The sequence below is a fragment of the Eptesicus fuscus genome, chromosome 20, assembly GCF_027574615.1.
Source record: "Eptesicus fuscus isolate TK198812 chromosome 20, DD_ASM_mEF_20220401, whole genome shotgun sequence".
Classification (NCBI taxonomy): Eukaryota; Metazoa; Chordata; class Mammalia; order Chiroptera; family Vespertilionidae; genus Eptesicus; species Eptesicus fuscus.
Genome location: NC_072492.1, coordinates 42852828 through 42872523, shown reverse-complemented (window position 1 = coordinate 42872523; position 19696 = coordinate 42852828). Strand labels below are relative to the sequence as shown.

Sequence of the window (19696 nt, the reverse complement as noted above, 5' to 3'; positions counted from 1 at the left end):
TTTCCTTTGGAGTTCATAGTTTTATTTTTTGTTGTAAATATATATTTTTATTGATTTCAGAGGGGAAGGGAGGAGAGATTGAAACATCAATGATGAGAGAGAATCACTGATTGGATGCCTCAAGCACGCCCCACACTGGGGATTGAGCTCATATCCCGGGCATGTGCCTCGCAACGCGGGCCTGTGCCCTGTCGGGAATCGAACTGTGACCTCCTGGTTCATAGGTTGACACTCAACCAGCCTGGTGAGTTCATATTTTTAATTGGCTCAAAATACAAAGGTCCCCAAGGAGGCCCTGGGCGGAGGGAGAGACCCTGGGAGAGGCAGGGGTTCACTGACAGCACCCACCATCCCCACCTGCCACCCGCTCCCCCACAAGTACATGTGGAAAAAGGTCCCAGACCCTTTAAACAATCCCCAAACCGTGATGAGAGCAGGCAGATGAAGGGGCTCCTGCACCTGAACCCAGAGACAAGGCCGCTCTGGCTCCATCCCGCCCAGGGCCCTGGCCCTCACCCACCAAGTCTGAGGCTCCCACTCCACCCCCTGCCCCGGGCTGGGCAGGGGCGCCATGTAAACATCAGCAGGACAGACGCCACTTGCCCCGGTGCAGAGCCCGGAGTCTAGATGCTGACCCCACGGCCTGCTCATGGCTGTGGCTCAGGCACAGCGAAGCGCGGCAGCTTGGGGTCAGGGGATGCCACGGGAGGGCACGGCTTCGTCCTCCTGAGGCCAGGTCCTCTGTGGGCAGCCCCGCCGGCCCCCCCTCTGGCTCTGGAGGCTGTAGCGACCGAACCCTGGCCCGCAGGGTGGCAAGGGGCACAGCTATGCCCGGGCCCCCAGCTCTCCGATGCGCTGCCGCAGGTGGAAGGCAAATTCAAACATGGTGGCTGCGAGGCTCTGGTGGATGAGGTACCGGGGCAGGCGGCCCTGGGGAGGGAAGGGAAGGGAAGGTGGGGATTAGCTCTCAGCAGGGCTCCTCCCTCAACTAGGGCACCAGCAGGGAGTGCTCTGGGCCAGAATGCAGGTGCAGCTCTGGAATGCCACCGAGGCCACCCTCGCCCCCTCACCCTTGGCAGGAAGAACATCCTGTGCCCAGGTCTTGGCACCAGCCAGCCAAACAGACCTGGGAGGGGCTAGGCTGGCAGCCAGCCACCCCTCCTCAGGGCCTCAGGAGCCAGAGGTAAGAAACGAGAGGCACAGGCCCTCCGGCTACTGAGGGCAGCAAGATTTGGGGCTTTGTGGCCCAAATCTAAGAGTAAGAACGGAGGTGGAGAGGAGGGCGGGGCAGGGAGCCCCGAGATCACACAGCAGAGCCTCTGCACGGAGCCTGCCTGCAGCCCCGGCCCCTCACCTTGAGATCTGTGTTAAGGATCCAGATGAAGGTGCAGACGCGGGGGTTGCTGGCCGACTTGAGCACGACGAAGCCCCCAGGACCATTCTCGCCCCTAAGGAGAGAGGCACCACTGGGGACCCCGGAGCCAGGCAAGGCCCCTGACTCGCCCCCTCCCCCATTCCTGGCCCACCTTGGACGTGGGCAGAAGCGGGAAGGGATCTGCTGGTCCAGCAACTGCCACCCTGCGGGAGCCCAGAGCCCACGGCTGCCCATCCCCACCTCCTTGTGATGCTCAAACACTCCCACCGCAGCTGCCAGGTCTGCACACCTGGGCGCCCCCCACCCGCCCAGCCCTCACCACTGTCCAGTCATTCTAGGTCAGCTCTAGCTGTGAGGGGTGGCCGGGCGGGCACTTCTAACCCCTGCCCAATTCAGGGAGCAGAGCAGTGCTGGTGGCTTCCAGGAGGGGGCGCCCTCTCAGGAGGTGGTCAGGGCCTGGGTTGTATTCACATCTCACCCCATTTAATCTGCCCACAGCTCCACTGAGCACCCTTAAGCCCACTCCACAGATAAGGAAGTTGGCACCCCAAGAGGAAACTAGCTTGCCTGTCACCCAGCAAGTCCGGGTCGTGCTGAGCCCAGAGCCCAGTCTGATACCCAAACAAGAGTGCTCTCTGCGACCTCAGGAAGGAAGGGGAAGGGGGGGTATCTGGGCGGAGGCCGCCTGTGGCTCTGGAGTCTAGGATTAGACAGACGGAGAACCGTGGGGTGCCTGGAACAGGCCGCAGGCACTGCGTCACCCCTCTTCCTCTGGCAGACTTGGAGCGAGCGCTCAGGAGAAAGGCCAGGTATCGGGACAGGGAGAGGACAGGGGAAAGGTTCTCGAATCTCCAGCTCGGGAACGGGGCGGGTCCTATCCCAGGCTACCCCTGGAGCTGCCCAGAGTGGGTGGCGTGGGTCCAGACATGACTCCCCCAGCCTCCAGCGCACGGAGCAGCCGATCAGCAGGATTAGGGGCTGGGAAGGACAAAGCCCAGTGGGACAGGGGACAGGAAGGCGACCTCAGCAGGAGTCCCCAGCTGTACACAGTGACCCCGCCCTGTCCTCACCACCGCCCGGGAGGGGCTGCCTGGGATGGCCCTGGGCCAGGCACGGCTCACCTGACGTATTTGTGGGTTGGGGGCTTGGCGCAGTGGGTGGTGGCGATGCCCGAAGACAGGTATTTGTCTCTGCGCCGCTCTATGCGTCGGACATTCACAAAGTCCCTGGGGGAGGGAGGGTTAGGTCAGGGGGTGCCAAGCCCAAGATGCAGGGGCAGGAGGCCTGCCTGAGAGGAGGGGTGTGGTGGCTACTCACCGAGGGGAGACCACTCCGCCCGCGGCCCCCGCAGACACGTCGTAGGAAACGAGGGTGTTGTCTTCCACTCGATGCAGGATCTGGGGGTGTCAGGGGGACATGAGGTGCGGTCCATCCCAGGACACCCCAGCCCCGCCTGCTCCATGCTCAGGTCCCTTTACCAGCAGCCACTGCCATCCACTTTCCCAGCCCTCTCCCATTAACACTGTTGCCATCACCCCCACTTCACAGATGGGGAACCTGAGGCACAGAGCAGTTCCATGGCATGACCCTGGGCGCCTGGGGTAGCTGGCCACGCTAGGGCATTGCCCTGGCCTGCCATGTCCTCGGCCTCGGCCCTGGCCCGCTCACCTGGCAGGCGGTCACCGTCTTGTTCCACAGCACCATCCTCTCCGGCTGCAGGATCACCTCCTGGTACACCAGCTCCGCGGGGCAGGGCAGGAAGGTCTAGGCGGGGCAGGCAGAGGGCTGGGTGGTGCCAGCTGTGCTCGGGCACCCCAGCCCTTCCCTCTTGGTGGCGAGAAATCTGCCAGCGGACCGCCCCCCGCCGCCCCTACCTGGAGTCCCAGAGGCTCCGGGACCCGCCAGACACCCAATTCCCTCCCTCACCTTCAGGATGAACGTCTTGCCATGAAAGGGAACCTCGATGGTGTACACAGTGTCCCCGTATTCCTGTGGGAGGGACAGAAGGGGGGCCGGGAGGATGGGCTGGTGGCTCAGGAAGGGGAGACAGGGATTTGAGGTTTTTAACAGCTCAGAGCAGAAAACTCCAGGAGTCTGGGGATACTCGAGCAGCCAGCAGCCGCTATAAAAACTGGTTCTGACAAGTGTCCGGCAACAGGGAGGGGAGAGCTGTTCATCTCACGTGAAAAGACAGAAGCACAGCTGTGGCCGTGACCACGAAGAACCGAGTCTCCAGGCCCAAAAGGGCTGCCGGAGGCACTGGCCAGAGACAGGGCAGGCATGTTTCCCCGGATTCCCAAGCTCTCCGCCATCTTCTTAGGTCATATTGTTTGATCATTCAACAAAATACCAGGCACAAGCCCGGCTTCCCCTTCAAAGCTGAGCCCAGAGAGCAGAGCAGAGCAGCAGGGAGATGAGGATGGGGGTGGGGAGGGTAGTGGGGGGCAGCAGCCATGGAAACATCCAATCCAGCCTGACCTCCTGCCAAGAGGCCGCCCCAGCCCAGCCCCCTCTCCTGGGGCAGGGACAGGGCTCCGCCGGGTAATCCCCGGGCTTATTCTCAGGCCTCAGAAAAGGGAGGGAAAACTCCCCACACGTGGGCAGGGCAGGCGGGAGAGAGGCTTCTTACATTATTCTTCTCGAACTTCCAGTTCTCCTCCTGGGCCAAGATCTGGTCCACCACAGCCATGGCCTCCTTCCCCTGGTGGATGTACTCCCACTCCTGGTCGGGGAGGGGAGGCGGAGGGGTCAGCTGGGGGCTGGTACCCCACTTTGCTCGTGGCTGGTTCTTTCCCTAGACACTCACACCTCTCACAGAAGCCTGACCCAGCCGGACACGGGGTGTGCACCGGTCTCCCAGGCCCTGAGGGGTTCTGGGGCCAGGAGCTGTGGCTCCGGCTGCTCCCCACGGGGGCCCGGGCATGAGGCGGGCCAGTGGGCCTGACAGCAATGGGGCTGACACTCAAATGGGCGCTCACTGGCATTCAAGCTGCTGAGGTCTACCCTCTGCTGGGAAGCCCCTGCCCACCCTGGCTGAGCCCAGCCTGGCCCTTGTCTGCGGTGCCATCCAAAGGGAGGGTGGGGGGGCAGCCAAACACCTGGGCAGAGAAGCTTTTCTTCCCGACAGCTTCTTCATCTGATTCATTGTCAGACCCTGCAGAGAACGAGCACAGATGACAATGGGAGAGGTGGGGAGAGAGTGCGGGGAGGTGGCGGGGTTCGGGTACAAACGCAGGATGTGGGGGTGGATGGAACTGTGTGGGAGAGGGAGCTGGCTTTCCCCAGGGAGACCATAGAAGGAATAGAAAGAGCAGCCCCAGCCTACACCACTCCTCACAACGCCCCTCCCTGAAGGCGGGTCCCCACCCACCAGCCCTCACCTGCAAAGGATTCTGGGGGTGAATAGAACTGGCCCTCGGAAAGAGCTCCGGAGAAGAGTAGGGGTCCTCGGGCGACAGCGGCCTGGGCAGCAAGGTACCCTGGGAGAGCAGACACGGCAGCCATTGTCCCACACCAGCGACAGGCCAGCAGCCTGGTCTCCCTGCCCCGGGCTCACGCTTAGGCTCCTGGGAGCTACTCAGGTTGGCAAGATAGCTCAGAACTGGCTCTGAGGCCTGAACTTCTCCTCTCTGGGGGCTGGCATGACCCCACTGCCTCCCTTACCCCTGCCACTCACATCGCTCCTCCTCAGCCTCCTGGGGGAGGACCTTGAAGTCAAGGAACCAGGTCTCCAACCAGGCAAGGACAAAGGACACGATGGGGAGCAGGTAGCCGAATGCCCCTTTGCTGAGCAGCTGTGGAGAGAGGGGGCTGGGCTCTCTCCACATCCCAGAGCAGGGCCCCTTCCTGCGACTGCCCACTCTGGCACATCCCCCACCCCTGGTACCAGCTGCTTGGGGACCCTCTGTGGCACATGCTCTGAGATGAATGAATTCTACAGCAGGATAGCCTGAGGTTAGACTGGAGGAAGCACTTTCTGTTCTTGGGGCTGTAGGGGGCCAGGGGGAAAGCCAGTGAAGATGGTTCATTGGGGCCTGGCCAGTGTGGCTCAGTGATTGAGCATCGACCCAGGAACCAAGAGGTCACTGGTTTGATTCCTGGTCAGGGCACATGTCCAGGCTGTGGGCTTGATCCCCAGTAGGGGGCATGCAGGAGGTAGCTGATTGATGTTTCTCACTCATCAATTTTTCTATCTCTCTATTCCTCTCCCTTTCTCTCTCTCTAAAATCAATTAAAAAAATATATATATTTTTTTAAATAGACGATTTCTTGGAGTATCAAAGGAGAGGTTACCCCCTCACCCCAACTCAGTTACCCCAAATCAGAGAAATGGCCCCTTCTTAGGAGAAGCCCATCCCTCAGGCCAGATGCCCACCAGACCAGCCAGACCCTGAGCCACTGACCTCAGAGAGGATGACCTTGACAATGAGGAAGGCACTGGACACCAGCGTGGTGACCTGTCCAGGGGAAGGGAGGAAGGAGAGAGGGAAAACAGAGGCTGGGGAGTGAGCCCCCCTCCACCTGGTGCCCTGCACCAGCCCCGCCAGGGCCCAGAGCTGCCGGGAAAGTGGCGTCTTACCGCAATCACCCACCAGTGCCGGAGCCGCAGCACCGCGTAGCCCAGGAGCAGTCCGGAGAAGCGGAAGAAGGCCAGGACCTGGGGGTGAGGGGGTGGGGACGCCATCACAGGCAAGCCAATACCCCAACCCCTGCTGAAGGCTCCCCTCCCCTCCAGCCCGGCGCCCCAGGCTCCCTCCTCATGGGTGTGCACTCCTTGGGAGAGAACAGCTGAGCTAGTGCTTCTTTGGGGACAACTTGGATGTGACCTTCTTGGACCCGAGTCTTAGCGTCCCCCCAACACACACACTGGGGGCTCTCTGAAGGTGGGGACTCACTTAGGAGCCCTTTTAAAGACTGAGGACTCCCTGAGGGTGGGCGCCAAGTCTCCCTGCTCAGGTCAGAAGGTGCCGCAGGAAGAAGAGTCTAGCCAGAGTCATGTCCCTGCTCCCTCTCTGCTCCCAGGACCTCAGGTCACTCACAAAGATGTCAAAGAAGGAAGTTTTAAATCTGTAGTGGATGATCTCCTGCTCCAGGTTCTTCCGAATCCCTGTGTTGGTCTGGAAGAGGAAGACACGAACCGCTCTACAGGCAGCACCCAGGCCCGGGCTGCCCCTCCCCTCCCGGAATGGGGAGGAGAGAGGAAGGGCGGAACCTGGAAGAGAAGCTGTAGACGCTGCCCACCCCCCCCTGGGGGTCCCCGAAGCACCACGGGAGCTCAGCCAGAGGCCTGGGACCCCAGCAGTAGTACCCTCCCCCTAAGGATCCAGGCAGCCCAGGCAAGCAGGGGTCAAGCACTGGTGATGGTGGGCACACCAGCCGGCAGGGGTACCTGTGGAGGCCGGGGGCCGTGCCAGGGAGGCACTGGGCCCTATGCCGTAGGTGGGCTGGCCGGTAGGTAGGACGGCTTAGCCTGCCGCACATAATTTCATCTCCCTCCCACCACTTCGGTGCTCCATCTTCCCAGCCAACCATCCATCTGGGCTGATGGGGGCGGGGGGGTGGGCAGTGGTGTCAGACGGAGCCCCAGGTGGCAAATCAATTGATTAGGTTTGTGCTTAATGGGCAAAATCCATCACGCTGCTGGAGAGGATGGCGTGGAGTGAGCAGACTTGTCCTCACCCCTGTCCCTGCCGTAGCCACCCACACACTTTCAACGGGACCCTGAGACCTTGCTAGGGAGAGAGGGGGCCTGGACAGATGTCGGAGCCAGGCTGCAGCCCGAGGGGGAAGGCCACCACCACCGAGACCAGGACCGGGGCTTCTAATCTCTGGCAGGTGATCTGAGTTTGGGGGCGGGAGGCTGGTTAAAGATACAGATGTTCAGACCACGGAGTCTGAATCTTAGGGTAAGCGGAACATCTGGAATCTTTATAAAGCTTCCTGGTGATTCTGGTGCTGAGACAGGGAGCCAGCAGTCTGGACAGCCCCCCCGCCCCCCACTGATGTTAGACCCCCCGCAACCCTGCATACCGCCACCACATGCCTCTACCTCAAGACTACCCTGATCTGCCCTGCCTGGTTTGGCTCAGTGGATAGAGCATCGGTCTGGAGACTGAACAGTGCTGGGTTCGATTCCAGTCAAGGGCACATGCCCGGGTTGTGGGCTCAATCCCCGGTAGGGGGCGTGCAGGAGGCAGCCAATCAATGATTCTCTCTCATCATTGATGTTTCTATCTCTCTCTCCCTCTCCCTTCCTCTCTGAAATAAATAAAAATATATTAAAAAAAAAAAAAGACTACCCTGATCTCTGTGGAGTTCAACACCCCCATGCCTGGCATGACACCCCACCCCACCCAGGCCCTGCCCTCCTCTTCTCCTCATCTGCTCCCTCTTGGGCTCCACAGCCCCTCTCACCCCTAACAGTTGCTATCCCTCAAGCTCTGTCCTCCACCTTTTCTCTCTCTCTTTTTAAAATATATTTTTACTGATTTCAGAGAGGAAGGAAGAGGGAGAGAGAGATAGAAACATCGATGATGAGAGAGGATCATTGATTGGTTGCCTCTTGCACGCCCCACACTGGGGACTGAGCCCGCAACCCAGGCCTGTGTCCGACTGGGAATTGAACCATGACTTCCTGGTTCATAGGTCGACACTCAGCCACTGAGCCACACCGGCTGGGCATCCACTTGTTCTCTTTACAGAGAACTCTCCCTCTGCCTGGGCACCTGCCTGCACCAACTGCATCCGGACTCAGGAGAGCCGAGTCCCAGTCTCTGGCAGCAAGACCTCATGACCCTGCTGGGTCCTTGTAGCCACTGGGCCACACAGTCTGTTAGAAAACTAAAAGGATACATGTGCTAAAATAGGAAATAAAACTACAAAATTGAAAATGAATAAAACTTGAAGTGTCTCCCAAGTGAAGCATTTTGTTAACTGTTAATGGCTAAACCCAGCACCCTAAACATTTTCATCACATTTGAACACAATGGGAGGTTAGGGTTCCTCACTTTGCAAGGACTCCCACATACGCCCAATGACGGCCTCGCTATCACAGCCAATACAGCCGGATAATCTCAGAAGTACAGTCATCAAGACATTTCCAACTCCTTCCTGGCAAGCACTTACACCCTGAGGAAGGATGTGGGGGAAACGCGGGGCTTGCTCTGATGTTGGATGGACCTTCAAAAGGAAGAACGCTAAGACCTTGGAAGTTCTTTGAACTGCCCTGAACCTCGCTGGGCCTCGGCGTCTCATCAGGAAGATGGCCCCAAGGTCCGTGTGGCTGTGGCTCTGTTGAGATGAAGGTGCCAGCTCATCTCCGTGGGCCAAGGACAGTCACCTCCGAGCCCTGGTTGCCCTCCAGCTCCACATGCCCAGAATCAAACTTACCCTCTTCACCCTTCAACCAGCCCCTTCTCCAAACTCCTCGCTTCTATCAACAAAGTCCTCCTTTCCCTGTCACCCGAGCTTGAGACCCGCAGGAAGGGCATCTGCCGTCCAGAACCCTCACTTTACGGAGGACGCGAGGGGAGGCTCAGAGAGGCCGCGTCCCTTGCCGAGGTCACAGTTAACACAGAGGAGGAGCTGGGACAAGCCCGAGTCCGGGAGGCCCTGCTCCCGCCGCTCCTGCCTCTGTGGTCAGGTCCTGCTCTGCCCTGTCAGCGCCTAGAGATCAGGCCCCACCGCCAGCTGGCCACCGGGGCGGGGTGGACCCTACACTGAGAGGCAGCTTTGTCTCCAGGCTGCTGGTGGCATCTCACCAAACCCTGAGAGGCCGAACGGGAGGGTCCTGGAGTTCCAAAATGGGGAGGGAGAGCGGGGAGTCACTGAGAACTGGGAGCTTACACTGGTTTGCCCTCCACGGTGCCCTCTGCTTTTAGCACAGTGCCTGGAACACAGTAATGGCTCAAGAAATGTTTGCTGAGTGAATGAATGAAGCCAGAAAGCAATGTAGGGCAGAAAGAAGACAGGTTTCAATGTTGGGGTCTCTCCTTCTTTGTAGAAACCGGGAGGTTCAAATCCATCCTCCACGCTTGCTGAGGGACCTGAGACAATGACTCTACCCCTCGCTCTCTGAGGTCCAATTTCCTCGCTGGAAGGTGAGAGCAGCTGTTCTCCCCATTCTTCACTTTACCCGGACATCAACCCCCGTACGGCAGGTGGAGTCACCGAGGCCCAGGTGCCCCCCAAGCACAGCTTGTGCCTCCAGCCTCCAGCCCACTCACGTTCAGCTCGATGATCCAGAGCAGGGAGATGAAGAGCAGGTCGAAGGTGACAAAGAGACAGAAGGTGCGGCGGACGTCAGAGATGGCCTGGCGCTTCTCGGGAGGGGGCAGGAAGAAGTGCGAGGAGAGGCTCTGCTTGTGGGACAGAGATGAGCTGAGGGAGGCCACGGCCGGCAGGCTGCGCTCCAAGTCGCAGGGCAGATCCCTGGACAGTTTGGTCATCCTGGTGGGCCCCCACCTCAAGGCAGGGAGGGCGGGGCCTCAGCGGCACAGCTGCGGGAGGAGGCAGGGTGGCTGGGTCAAGCCAAGCATCTTAGGGTCCTGAAGGTCCCGTTAACCTCCTTCACCCTTCACACACAGCCCCCAGGCACCCACTCGCTCCCCAAAACCTCTGACACACAAACACACCCTCCCAACCCCAGGCCAGGGCCCTCTCTGCCCAAATCCCTCCCAGCAGCCCGGCTTCCGGGCTGAGAGGTGTGATCATCCCTCTCACTGTCTCTTCCTTCCTCCCACCCCCTGCAAAGCCCAGCGGCCCAGGTTCACCCTCGGGGGGCTCTGGGGTCCTCCCTGGTGTCTGGGGACGTAGCCAGCTCCTGCCCAGCCCAGCCCCGAGGTTCAGCCTCTGGTGTCAACAGCCGCCCCTCTGGCCGGCCCCACCCCCACCCCCAGGAGAAGAGGGCCCAAGCTCTGTTCTTTGTTTTCCAAGCACAAAGCCACATTCCCTCCCAGGAGCCAGGCCTACTCTCCCACCCCCCAATCCGGGGCAACTGGGAGGGACTTCCTGGAGCAGAGTCTCCCAGGGCTCTGGGTGTGCAGGGAGGACATCTCCGTCCCTTCTGCTCCACCCCACCATCCCCACCCGAGGCCCAACCACCATGTCTCTCAACTGGACACTGCCACTGCTCCTGATGGGCGGCTCCAGGCTGCCTCTCTCACCTGGCAGCAACCCCTTCTCCACACAGCGGCCAGAGAAAACCTTCAAAACATCACGCCGATCCTGCCATTGCCAGCCTGCAACCCTCCAACCGGGGGGCTCCCACCGGTCGGAGGGGAACAGCACCCTCCTCACGGGCCCTTGCAGCCCAGGCCCCGCGGGGGAGGTTCTGCCATGCTCCTCTCGGAGGTCCTCCCGTCTCACTGCTCCACCCGGGCCTTCAGGTCCCTTCACCCGGGCCTACTCGGGCCTGGGGCCTCGCTCTCTCCCGCTGCTGTGTGGGCTGTTCCCCAGCCCTTCCACTGACAAGCCGAAAGCCCTCTCCTCGGAGCCTCCCACCCTCCTGCCCGGTCAGTGTCAAGCATGCACCTCCTCAGAGGACTCATCACTATCTGAAACGTCTTCTTTATTGTTCTGCAAACGCCATGGGTGCAGGGCCTCGCCCTGACGTGGTCACTGCTGCCTCCTAGAGCCCCGCACAATGCCTGGCACCCAGGAGGTGCTTAGTGACCGATTGTTGCCTAAGTGGGTGACCCAGAGGGGCTCCTGGCCCTCAGCCACGTGCTCCGCAGCAGAGAGGACCAGGGCAAACCCTAAAGAGAAGAACCAGCCCCTACCCAGGAGCTCCACTGCCCGAAGGACACTGTGGCCGTGGCCGTGCCTCATGCCCACACAGGGCAGGATGGCTCTTCCTAGTCTGCAGATGAGACAGCGCAGCTCAGAGAGGTGAATGGACGGAGCCATCCCTTCACTGCCTGTGCGCCTAAGGGGCCCCGGGGCACTCCCTCCCTGGGGCATGCCCATTGCAGTCCCAGGCCTAAGATCTCTGCTCCACCAACGTGCTGCAAGGGACCTCAGAGGCCCCGCTCCTGGGTGGGGGAAGGAAAGGTTCCGTCTAGAGCCTGAGAGGAGCTGACTCAGCGTAGTGGGGCCTGAGCTTGTAGGACTTGATCCGTCTCCCTGAGTCTTCTCACCGGCCAGCACCAGGGGACAGATGTGGGGGCCAGTGGAAGGGGAGCCGTGGATATCTGTCCCTGACCCGGGAAGGCAAGAGCTCAGCGATCTTCCTCCCGATTTGCTGTTTCCTCTAAACGTTTGCTGGATCTACTACCTGCCACAGTCCCCTCAACCTACGAGGTCCAAAACAAGCCCCCAGTTTGTGGCCAGCAGGAGGTTCTGAGCAAGCCAGCTCACCCATCCCTGCCTCTGCGCAAGCCCCAATGACGGCTCCCAGCAGAGGCACCCGCCCAAGGCCACCCCCAATACCACACTCTTGGGGTCCCCATGACAAGCTCCTCTGGAGGGGACTGAAGGAAAGCTGAGCGCAGCTCGGGAAGGAGACGGAGAGGAGGGATGTGACAGGCCGCTGGCAATGGGACCCACACATCTGTCAGCAGGAGCCAGTGCCAGACGCACGCGCAGCGCGTCCCTCACTGTGGCAGGGCCGCAGCTCCAGGGCGGTGACATTTCCTTGTCTCTAACAGCCCTCCCGTCTCCTGTCAGACCTGTCTCCATCTCTCCCCTTTCCTGTCTATCTTCGCTTTGTAACTGTCTTTGCACCCCCTCTCCCTGCCCGTATGCTGCCGCCCCCTCTGGGTCTTCCTCCCCATCTCTCCCATCTGAGTCTTCTCTTCTCCCCTTCTCTCGTTTTCTCCTGTGCCTCTCTCCTGGTCTCCTCTATCTGCCTGCACCTTGTCTCTCTCCCTCTTCCCTGTCTCTCTTCAGGGCACTATGGCTTCCCGACTCCCAGGCTGCTCCTGTGTCTGTCTGTCTGTCTGTCTTTCCCCCTGGCTTTCTCCCTCCTTCCCTCCCTGGGGACAGGACTCGGGTGGCAGCAGCTTGGGTGTGAGAAGCGCTCAGAGTGGCGAGAGCACTGACACACACATCCAGACATCCCTGATGAAGCGAGAGACACAGATGAGGGCTGAGAGCAGAGGTGTTGGGGAGCCTGGAGCTGCAGACACAAGGGTGTGAGGAAGCCAAACACGAGGGGGTCTGAAGCAAGGGTGGGGGTGGCTGCCCAGAGTCGGAGGGAGAGTTTCTGTGATCTCCCTCCCGCACGAAAGCAGCTCAGAGTCCAAACAAGTGAGAGCGTGTAATAGAACGAGCAGCGGTCAGGACGAGGCCCGAGGCCCAGGCTGGGGCAGCCACTAATCCCGAGTAACTCTGGGCACGTCCTTCTCCCCAAGGAAAAAGGTCCGTGGTTGTTTTTTTAAAAACCTCCCGTTTTTAAGCAAGAGAAACGTAAATAAATAAGTAAATCCCTACCCGGAACCTTCCTGTATGAAACAGAAAGAGGATGGGCTGTTCTGGGTCCTGCCCCAGAAGGTGGCCACAGAGCGCCTCACCGGCAGACTTTCTACAAACTCTGGGGTCACCCTGAGGCACCTCCGTGGCACGCTCACTCAGACGTCCACAGGCCTTGGCGCTCCCTCAGACCCCGTCAGTCTGAGCGGTGAAAGCCACCGTGGCCTGGACCTGCCCTTCAGCCCCCACAGCACTTGTTCTCTGGCCCCCTGGCCCTGGACGGTGGGAGGTGGCAGAACAGCTAGGCTTGGCCTCCGTGCCACCAGGCCCACCTTCTGATGGGGGGGGAGGCGGGCATGAGTGCTGTGAGGCTGGAGCCAGCAGGGCTGCCACCCAGGCCCCTGGGAGCGGCACCTCCCTCCCAACCCCACCGCCTGCTGTCACCGGCCCCTCCCAATCGCCTTCCGAGGTGCCGGGAGCGGAACAGCACGTGTGGCGTGAAGGAGTCCGCCTGAGCTGGCTGCAGGCTTGATATTCATCCTGTCTTTGCAGAAGCTGAGCTGCTAAGGCTTAGGGAGAGGCGGGAAGGAGGGAGGGAGGAAACTGGGGGTTTTATCATCCTAGGTTGGAAGGGAAAGGGGAGGGGAGGAAGAGGCAAATCAGGTCTCCGGGCAAGGTGGATGAAGTATGGTAGCAACCATCCTTAGGAAAAACTGCTGTTTGGATTTTAACCCTGCTATTCTGGCTTCTGCACGCACTTGCTTGCTTGGACAATAGGGTGGTCACCTCAGCTTCCAGACTGAGACCTGGAGACACAGAGGTCATGTTCCTGCGCCTGTGGACCAGGACGACAGGAGATCGATTCCCACTGACTCAGGAGCTCCAGGAGTAGAAACTGTAGATAACCTTTAGAGATTACTGACTCTGCTTGGGTCTGCTTCTGTAAAACCTGCTTTCCCCAGATAGGGCCACATTCCAATAATGTCCAGCAGGGGCTGGGAACCCCCCTGCAGGCTGTTCCCAGACTTTAGAATTTAGAATTTAGAACAAAGGAAAGTTTTTGTGGTTTGGACCTTTAAAAGGACTGCCTACAACTGGGACGGCGCGGTCGTGAGGGTGGCCACCTGCGTGTGGTGCCCTCGCGACCGTCCTGGCCAGTTCAATAAATCCTTGCCTGCTTTTTTTAATCAATCAGCAGCCTCCGGTGGTCTTATTTTGACTCCTGGGTTCGACCCCACAACAGTGGAAAGCTAAGCCCTCACCCCACCTCACCCCAACCCCCCGCCCCAGGCCCCCGGGAACCGCCAGTACTGCCAGTGCATCAGGAGCCTTGGGTGGGGTCCAGGACTCCCAGCAGGTAACAGCAGGCAGCTGAAATCCCGGGAAGGACTCTGAAATCTAGGTTCAAATCTCAGTCTGCCCTTAACCAGCTGTGTGATCTGGGCCAAATATCACTGCTCTGCGATTTGGTTTCTTCAGTTGCATTAAATAAAGGCAACAATAAAATACAGCAAGTCCTCACTTATCCTCGAAAGATTCTGTGACTTTAAGGGAGACTGCACATAACGTGACTAATTTTTTCACAGGCTAAATGATATAAACAAGAGTTAAGTTCCTACGGCAACACTATGCGTTATAATGAAAGGATGTTGAACCATTGAGGACCTGCTGTACTTAATGCCACAGGACTGCACACTTAAAAATGGTTCAAATGGTAAGTATGTATTTTACCACAATAAAAAGGCAACAATTGCTACCTCCTAGGGCTGACATCTATAAGGCAGGTGCTTTGAGATGGAACAAGTAGCTGGCAAAGCCCTTCAGGTGTGTGTGTGTGAGGGGGGGGGGGGTGATTACACTATAGCGAAGTGTAATAAAATCACCCCAAAAGGCCTTTGTTAAAACCCGAGCTCTCCACAGCACTTGTCGCCCCAGACCTAGATGCTCAGCGGTCTGTGTTTAGGCCTGTCTTCTCCCACTGGAATGCAAACGTCAGGACAGCAGGGTCTCCCAGGGCTCTGCCCACGGCTGCGTGCCCAGGACCAGAAGGGCACCAGGCTCGCAGCAGGGACTGAGGAAACGTGTTGAAGGACTATTGACACGCTTCCCGCCAGGAGCGCACGCACACACGCGCACCCTGCCAAGTCCAGACCACCTCTCCCGGAGCTGGGTTCCACCCTCTGCTGGTGTCCCGCCTGGTCCGGGGCCCACACACCGCCCCCGCTAGCTGGCAAGGAGAACTGGTTTCCTGGATCCCCGCAGGCAGGGTGGCCGCTCCCCTCCCCTGAGCCTGGACTGGTAAGGAGAGGTGAGTTAAATTCCTTGGGGAGCAAAGGTCAAGGAGGAAGGACTGAGCAAGACCCCAGCATGACCCTTCTCTTGCTTTGGCGGGGGTGGGGGGGGGGTAATAGCGCTACCCCAATAGTCTCCTGACCACTAACTGCTCCCAGGACACCGTATGGCCGGCTGGTCTTCCTTCTGTGCCTCCGTTCCCCTGTCCTCTCACTCTGGGCTGACCTCCTCCCACTGGGGAAAAATTCTGACTGATGAGAACAGTTCAAATGTCACCTCCTAGGCAAAGCTGTCCCTCTCCCCCAGGCTTCCCCAACTCCGGATCTCGGGACTCTGGCTCAGCATTCCCCTTACACACAGCCATCTCTCTGGAGCCTTGAGGCCCAGGCCACACTGTCTGGCCATGGTACATGCCCCGTAAGTCCACTGCTCTGTGGAGCCGCAATGCCCACCCTGTAATAGGAGGAAGGGCATGAGTCAAAAACCCAAAGCCACCTTTTATTAGGCTGGCCCTTAACCACATCACCCTCTGAACCTCAGTCTCCTCATCTAAATAACGGGGACAGGACAATATAGTGCCCACATCACAGAGCTCTTAAACAGGATTAGAAATAACACATGCCAAGTGCCTGGGCCTAATTAACAGCAGCTGTTACTACCACGAGGGGCCGTGGGTTCGGGGTTAGAGGCGGGGCCCTGGGCCAGGCATGTGCAGGCAGGCCCAGCACACGGCGCTTCTGCCCAAACTGAGGGTTCCATCGGTACCGCTGGGTCGGAGGATGGGCTCTGGTCTCAGGGAGCTGGCCCAGGATGGCCCAGCTTAGGCTCTCCTGTAAGTCCAGGCTCAACGGCCCACGCCCTCAGCCTCGGTACAGCTGGCTGACAGCCCCTACTCTGCCCCAGCCACCGAGGGTTTGGGAAGTTTCCTGGACAAGTAGGAGTTCAAAGAGAGGACACGGCAGCAGCGACAGATGAGACTGCAAAGCCGAGGCCAGAGCCCCGTTTCTCCCTTCCTTCTGGGGAAGTAAGTGGACAGGGAAGAGTCAAACCAAAACAGAAACTAGATTCATCACTGTCCCCTCCCCGCCCCGGCCCGGGAGGTTCTGACGGAACAGTTTACTGGAAAACCCTAACAAACCGAGACCCACTCAGCCCTCCTGCCCCCTCCACATGCCAGGCCCTGTTAAATGTCAGGATGCCCCCAGCTCCGTGATTCTATGACCCTGGCCGATTCGGGGGGCTGGTGAGTCAGGCCCTACCCCACCCCTTATTGCTGTTGGATAAAACCTGGGGCTAATGAGATCAAGTTCTCAAGGTCAGTCTGGAAAGGGCGGGTCAGCTTCCGGGAAAGATCACAGTCCCCATCAGCCCACTCAGGGGAAGGTCCCCTGCAGGGGTGGGGTTGGGGCCACTCAGACTCCTCCCAGCACCAGCCCTAAGGAGACAAAAGCCAGGATCAGTCACTTCCCAGCCAGAAAAAGTTCACCATGGGGATACACAATTGATCAGATGTGATGGCCTCCCTGTCCCTTGTCCCGATAATGTGGCTGCTGTTTTGGGGGCTAGGACTCTGAGAACACAACGATGGACCTGGAGTTAGGAGGTAGTTCTTAAGTCCTTAATGAGTGATCTTAACCTTAGCTGCCAAGTCTCAACTTCCTCATCTATAAAATGGAGCCAACAATCTCTGCCACTTGATAGAACAAGTATGAGCGGTCAAACGTATAGGATTTTTGTCTTACCTGCGAAAGTCCAAATGTGCGAGAGCCCAAATTAATGCAGCGCACACACGCTAGAGCCTACCATGTGCCAGACACGGCTGGTCCCTGGGGACACTCAGCAGCTCCTGGTCTGGTAAGGGAGGCTGACAGATAAATAACAAACAGTGCTACGCTGTGATCAGCACTTTTAGGGAAGAAGGAACAAAAAAAGGACTGTGGGCTCCAGAAAAAGGAGCATCTGACCCAGGCTCGGGTGCATGAGGTTGGGAAAGCCACAGGGAGGAGCAGCCACCTGACCTCGGCCTTGAAGAATCTAGGCATCTGTTCCTGGAGGCCAGGAGGATGAGCATTCCAGGCAAGCAAAACAACCTGAGCGAAGGCCCAGCCTCTGGGCTCAGGCACAGACGCTGCCCACAGACTGAGCCTACCCCAGGGGGCTCGCCCCCGAATTCCTGGTACCAGGCCTCTGGACCACCCCAGGGCAAGGTGCCTGCAGGCTCCTAACCCAAGGGGCGCTTCCTCACGGCCAATCGGCCAATCGGGAAAAATAATCCCCAATCTCAGCAGGAGGTGCCTCCTCTGCCCTTCGGCCCATCCTCTCCCGGACAAGAACTCAGTTTAGAGGACCCAGCTCTCCGTTCTCTGAGCACAACAGAGTTCCCACCACCACCACCCTCCCCCGGCCCCCCCCCCCCAATTAATTTCCAAACCACCCTTGGCCTTTCTCTGCCTTGGGTTCCCAGAGCTCTGTGCACATTTCTCTAGAACTCATGCTTGCCATGTAACATCCATTTCCAAGTTCATTACTGAGCAGACAGACATCAGGGCTGGGTCTTTTTCACTCTGAAATCCTCACTCGATAAATCCAGCTCCTGCCCCCAATGCCCTCCACCGCAGTATTTAACTTCCTGACAAAAAGCCAAGCTTTCAGGCTCCGGGACAGAGAAAGTAAACCACACCAACTGCCCTCAAGCAGCTTATGAAATGAAAAGTCCTAACCACTGCTCTGTATTGTTTTTACATAAACAATAACAGATAACATTTGTTGAGCACTTGTAGGCTCACTGTTTTAAGCCCTATACACACACATTACTTCATTTAATCCTGCCAATCATTCTGTGAGGTAGGCACATTACTATCTCCATTTTACAGATGAGAAAACTGAGGCGCTCACTTCATCAAGGTCACAAAACAGTATCAGGGCCCAAGAAGCCTGATTCAGGAGTTTGCATTCTCGATCACCATGCTATTATGGACAGGGTGCTGCAGGGACATAGAGGAGGAGTATTTAGTCTTGGGGGTTGGGAGAAGGGTGATCCGGGGGCGGTGCTACCTGAGCAGAGCACTCTGACGGACAAGTAGAAGGTAGCCTGGCAGGTAAGAGAAGAGGCTTTCTATGCAGAGGGGCTGGTGTCTGCAAAAACAGAGAAACAGGAAATAGCAAGGTGTGGGCAAGTGCAGCCTGCAGCGCCATATGACTGCACCTTAGGGGGCACACAGGAGACTCAGGTCATAGAGAGCACTGCAAACTGCGCTAGGAACTCAGCCTTTCCCATAGGTAATGGGAAGCCATCCAAGGGTGTTGGGCAAGGTGGTGACACTAGGAGACTTGTGTTTTAAAAGGATCCCAAGGGTTACAGTTTGGAGAGTGGGTGCAGGCAGCCAGGACTGGAAGTTGCTGGGCAGCCACTGCAATCATCTGGTGAGAAACACACCAACAAAGGTGGTACAGAAAAGATCGCTGGGCCAGGTCTCCTTAGAGGTGGGAACTGAGGGAGAAGAGAAACTAAGATATTGCCCAAGTTTTTCCCGCTAGGATGGGGTGTGGCAGAGGAAGAAGGAGTCTGCAGGGGAAAAGGCCCTTCAAGTTCAAACGCGGTGCGCTCCAGCTGAAGTGGAGCTGCCCTTCCGGCAGGCAGCTGGGGGGCCAAGTCTGGGGCTGCAGGGAGGGCTGCCCTTAAGTTGTAGGTCTGGGCGCGTTTCCGTATGTAAGTGGTGTAACGCTGGAGCCCTGGGAGTAGATGAGACCGTCCAAACTCAGTGACAGAGTGAGGGGCTGGAGCAGAACCGGCACTTCCACTGTCAGAGCAGCAGGAAGAAAACAAGGAGCTGCTGACGGGGAGGAACCCCCCAAAGTGGGAGGAGGGCATGCGTCAGCTATGCAGTTAGGAATGAGTGTTCCTGTTGCTATGCACCTGTAAGAACTCAAGAAAGATACTTTAAAGGGCCCTTCTTTCGTCAATTAGAAAGTCACTGCAAAGGAAGTTGAGGCCGGATGTCAGGCAGACGCAGATCTACCGGAACGCGTAGATCTTTTCCTCCCCATTAGGAAACTCTGACCCCTCCCCATATCCAACTCCAACCCAGATACCGTTCCCCTCGCCTCTTCCCTCACAGTCTACAGGGGGGCTCTGGAGGGCGACCCGGGCCGCCTTCTCCAGGCCCTCTCGAGGGGGCGGGCCGAGGAGGGCCAGAGACCTCCGACCCCGCTCTGGACAGAGGGAGGCCGAGCAGAGGAAGGGGGCGGAACCTGGGACGCGGGGGGGTGTGGGCAGGGTCGGACGGAACCAAGAACGGACGCCGGGCAGGAAGACGGGATCCTCTAGCAAGACACAACCCGGTGGCACTACCCAGCCCCAGAGACCTCTGCTGGACCCACCTGCTGCATGTCAGCCACCGGCCCGGCTCTTCGGCCCCAGCCGAGTCAGCACCACGGCCCCGGCGGCGCCTCAGAGCGGAAGGGGATCTCGCGACGGCACCACTTCCGCCGCTGAGTCCGCCCCGCAGAGCGAACGGGGGCGTGCGCAGCTGAAGCCCCGCCCCCTAGTCCTCCAGCCCCAGCCCCAGGGGCCGGAAGTGGGGGCTGCTGCTAAAGTTAGACTTGCAGAGGGTCTTCCTA

At 58.8% G+C, this 19696-nt stretch overlaps 1 protein-coding gene across 1 annotated transcript; it reads right to left on the bottom strand.

Annotated features, from left to right (window-relative positions):
- Window positions 1-244: 244 nt before the first annotated feature.
- Window positions 245-19553, bottom strand: STARD3 (StAR related lipid transfer domain containing 3). Its single transcript, XM_008153809.3, has 15 exons — window positions 19457-19553; window positions 9601-9873; window positions 6415-6492; window positions 5955-6032; window positions 5779-5832; window positions 5052-5169; window positions 4756-4854; window positions 4474-4529; window positions 4005-4097; window positions 3302-3364; window positions 3044-3139; window positions 2693-2772; window positions 2497-2601; window positions 1355-1448; window positions 245-930 (listed from the first exon to the last, which is right to left on the bottom strand). The coding sequence occupies exons 2-15, from the start codon at window positions 9820-9822 to the stop codon at window positions 826-828; spliced, it is 1341 nt and encodes a 446-aa protein (XP_008152031.1). The 5' UTR covers window positions 9823-9873; window positions 19457-19553; the 3' UTR covers window positions 245-825.
- Between the last annotated feature and the right edge of the window lie 143 nt (window positions 19554-19696).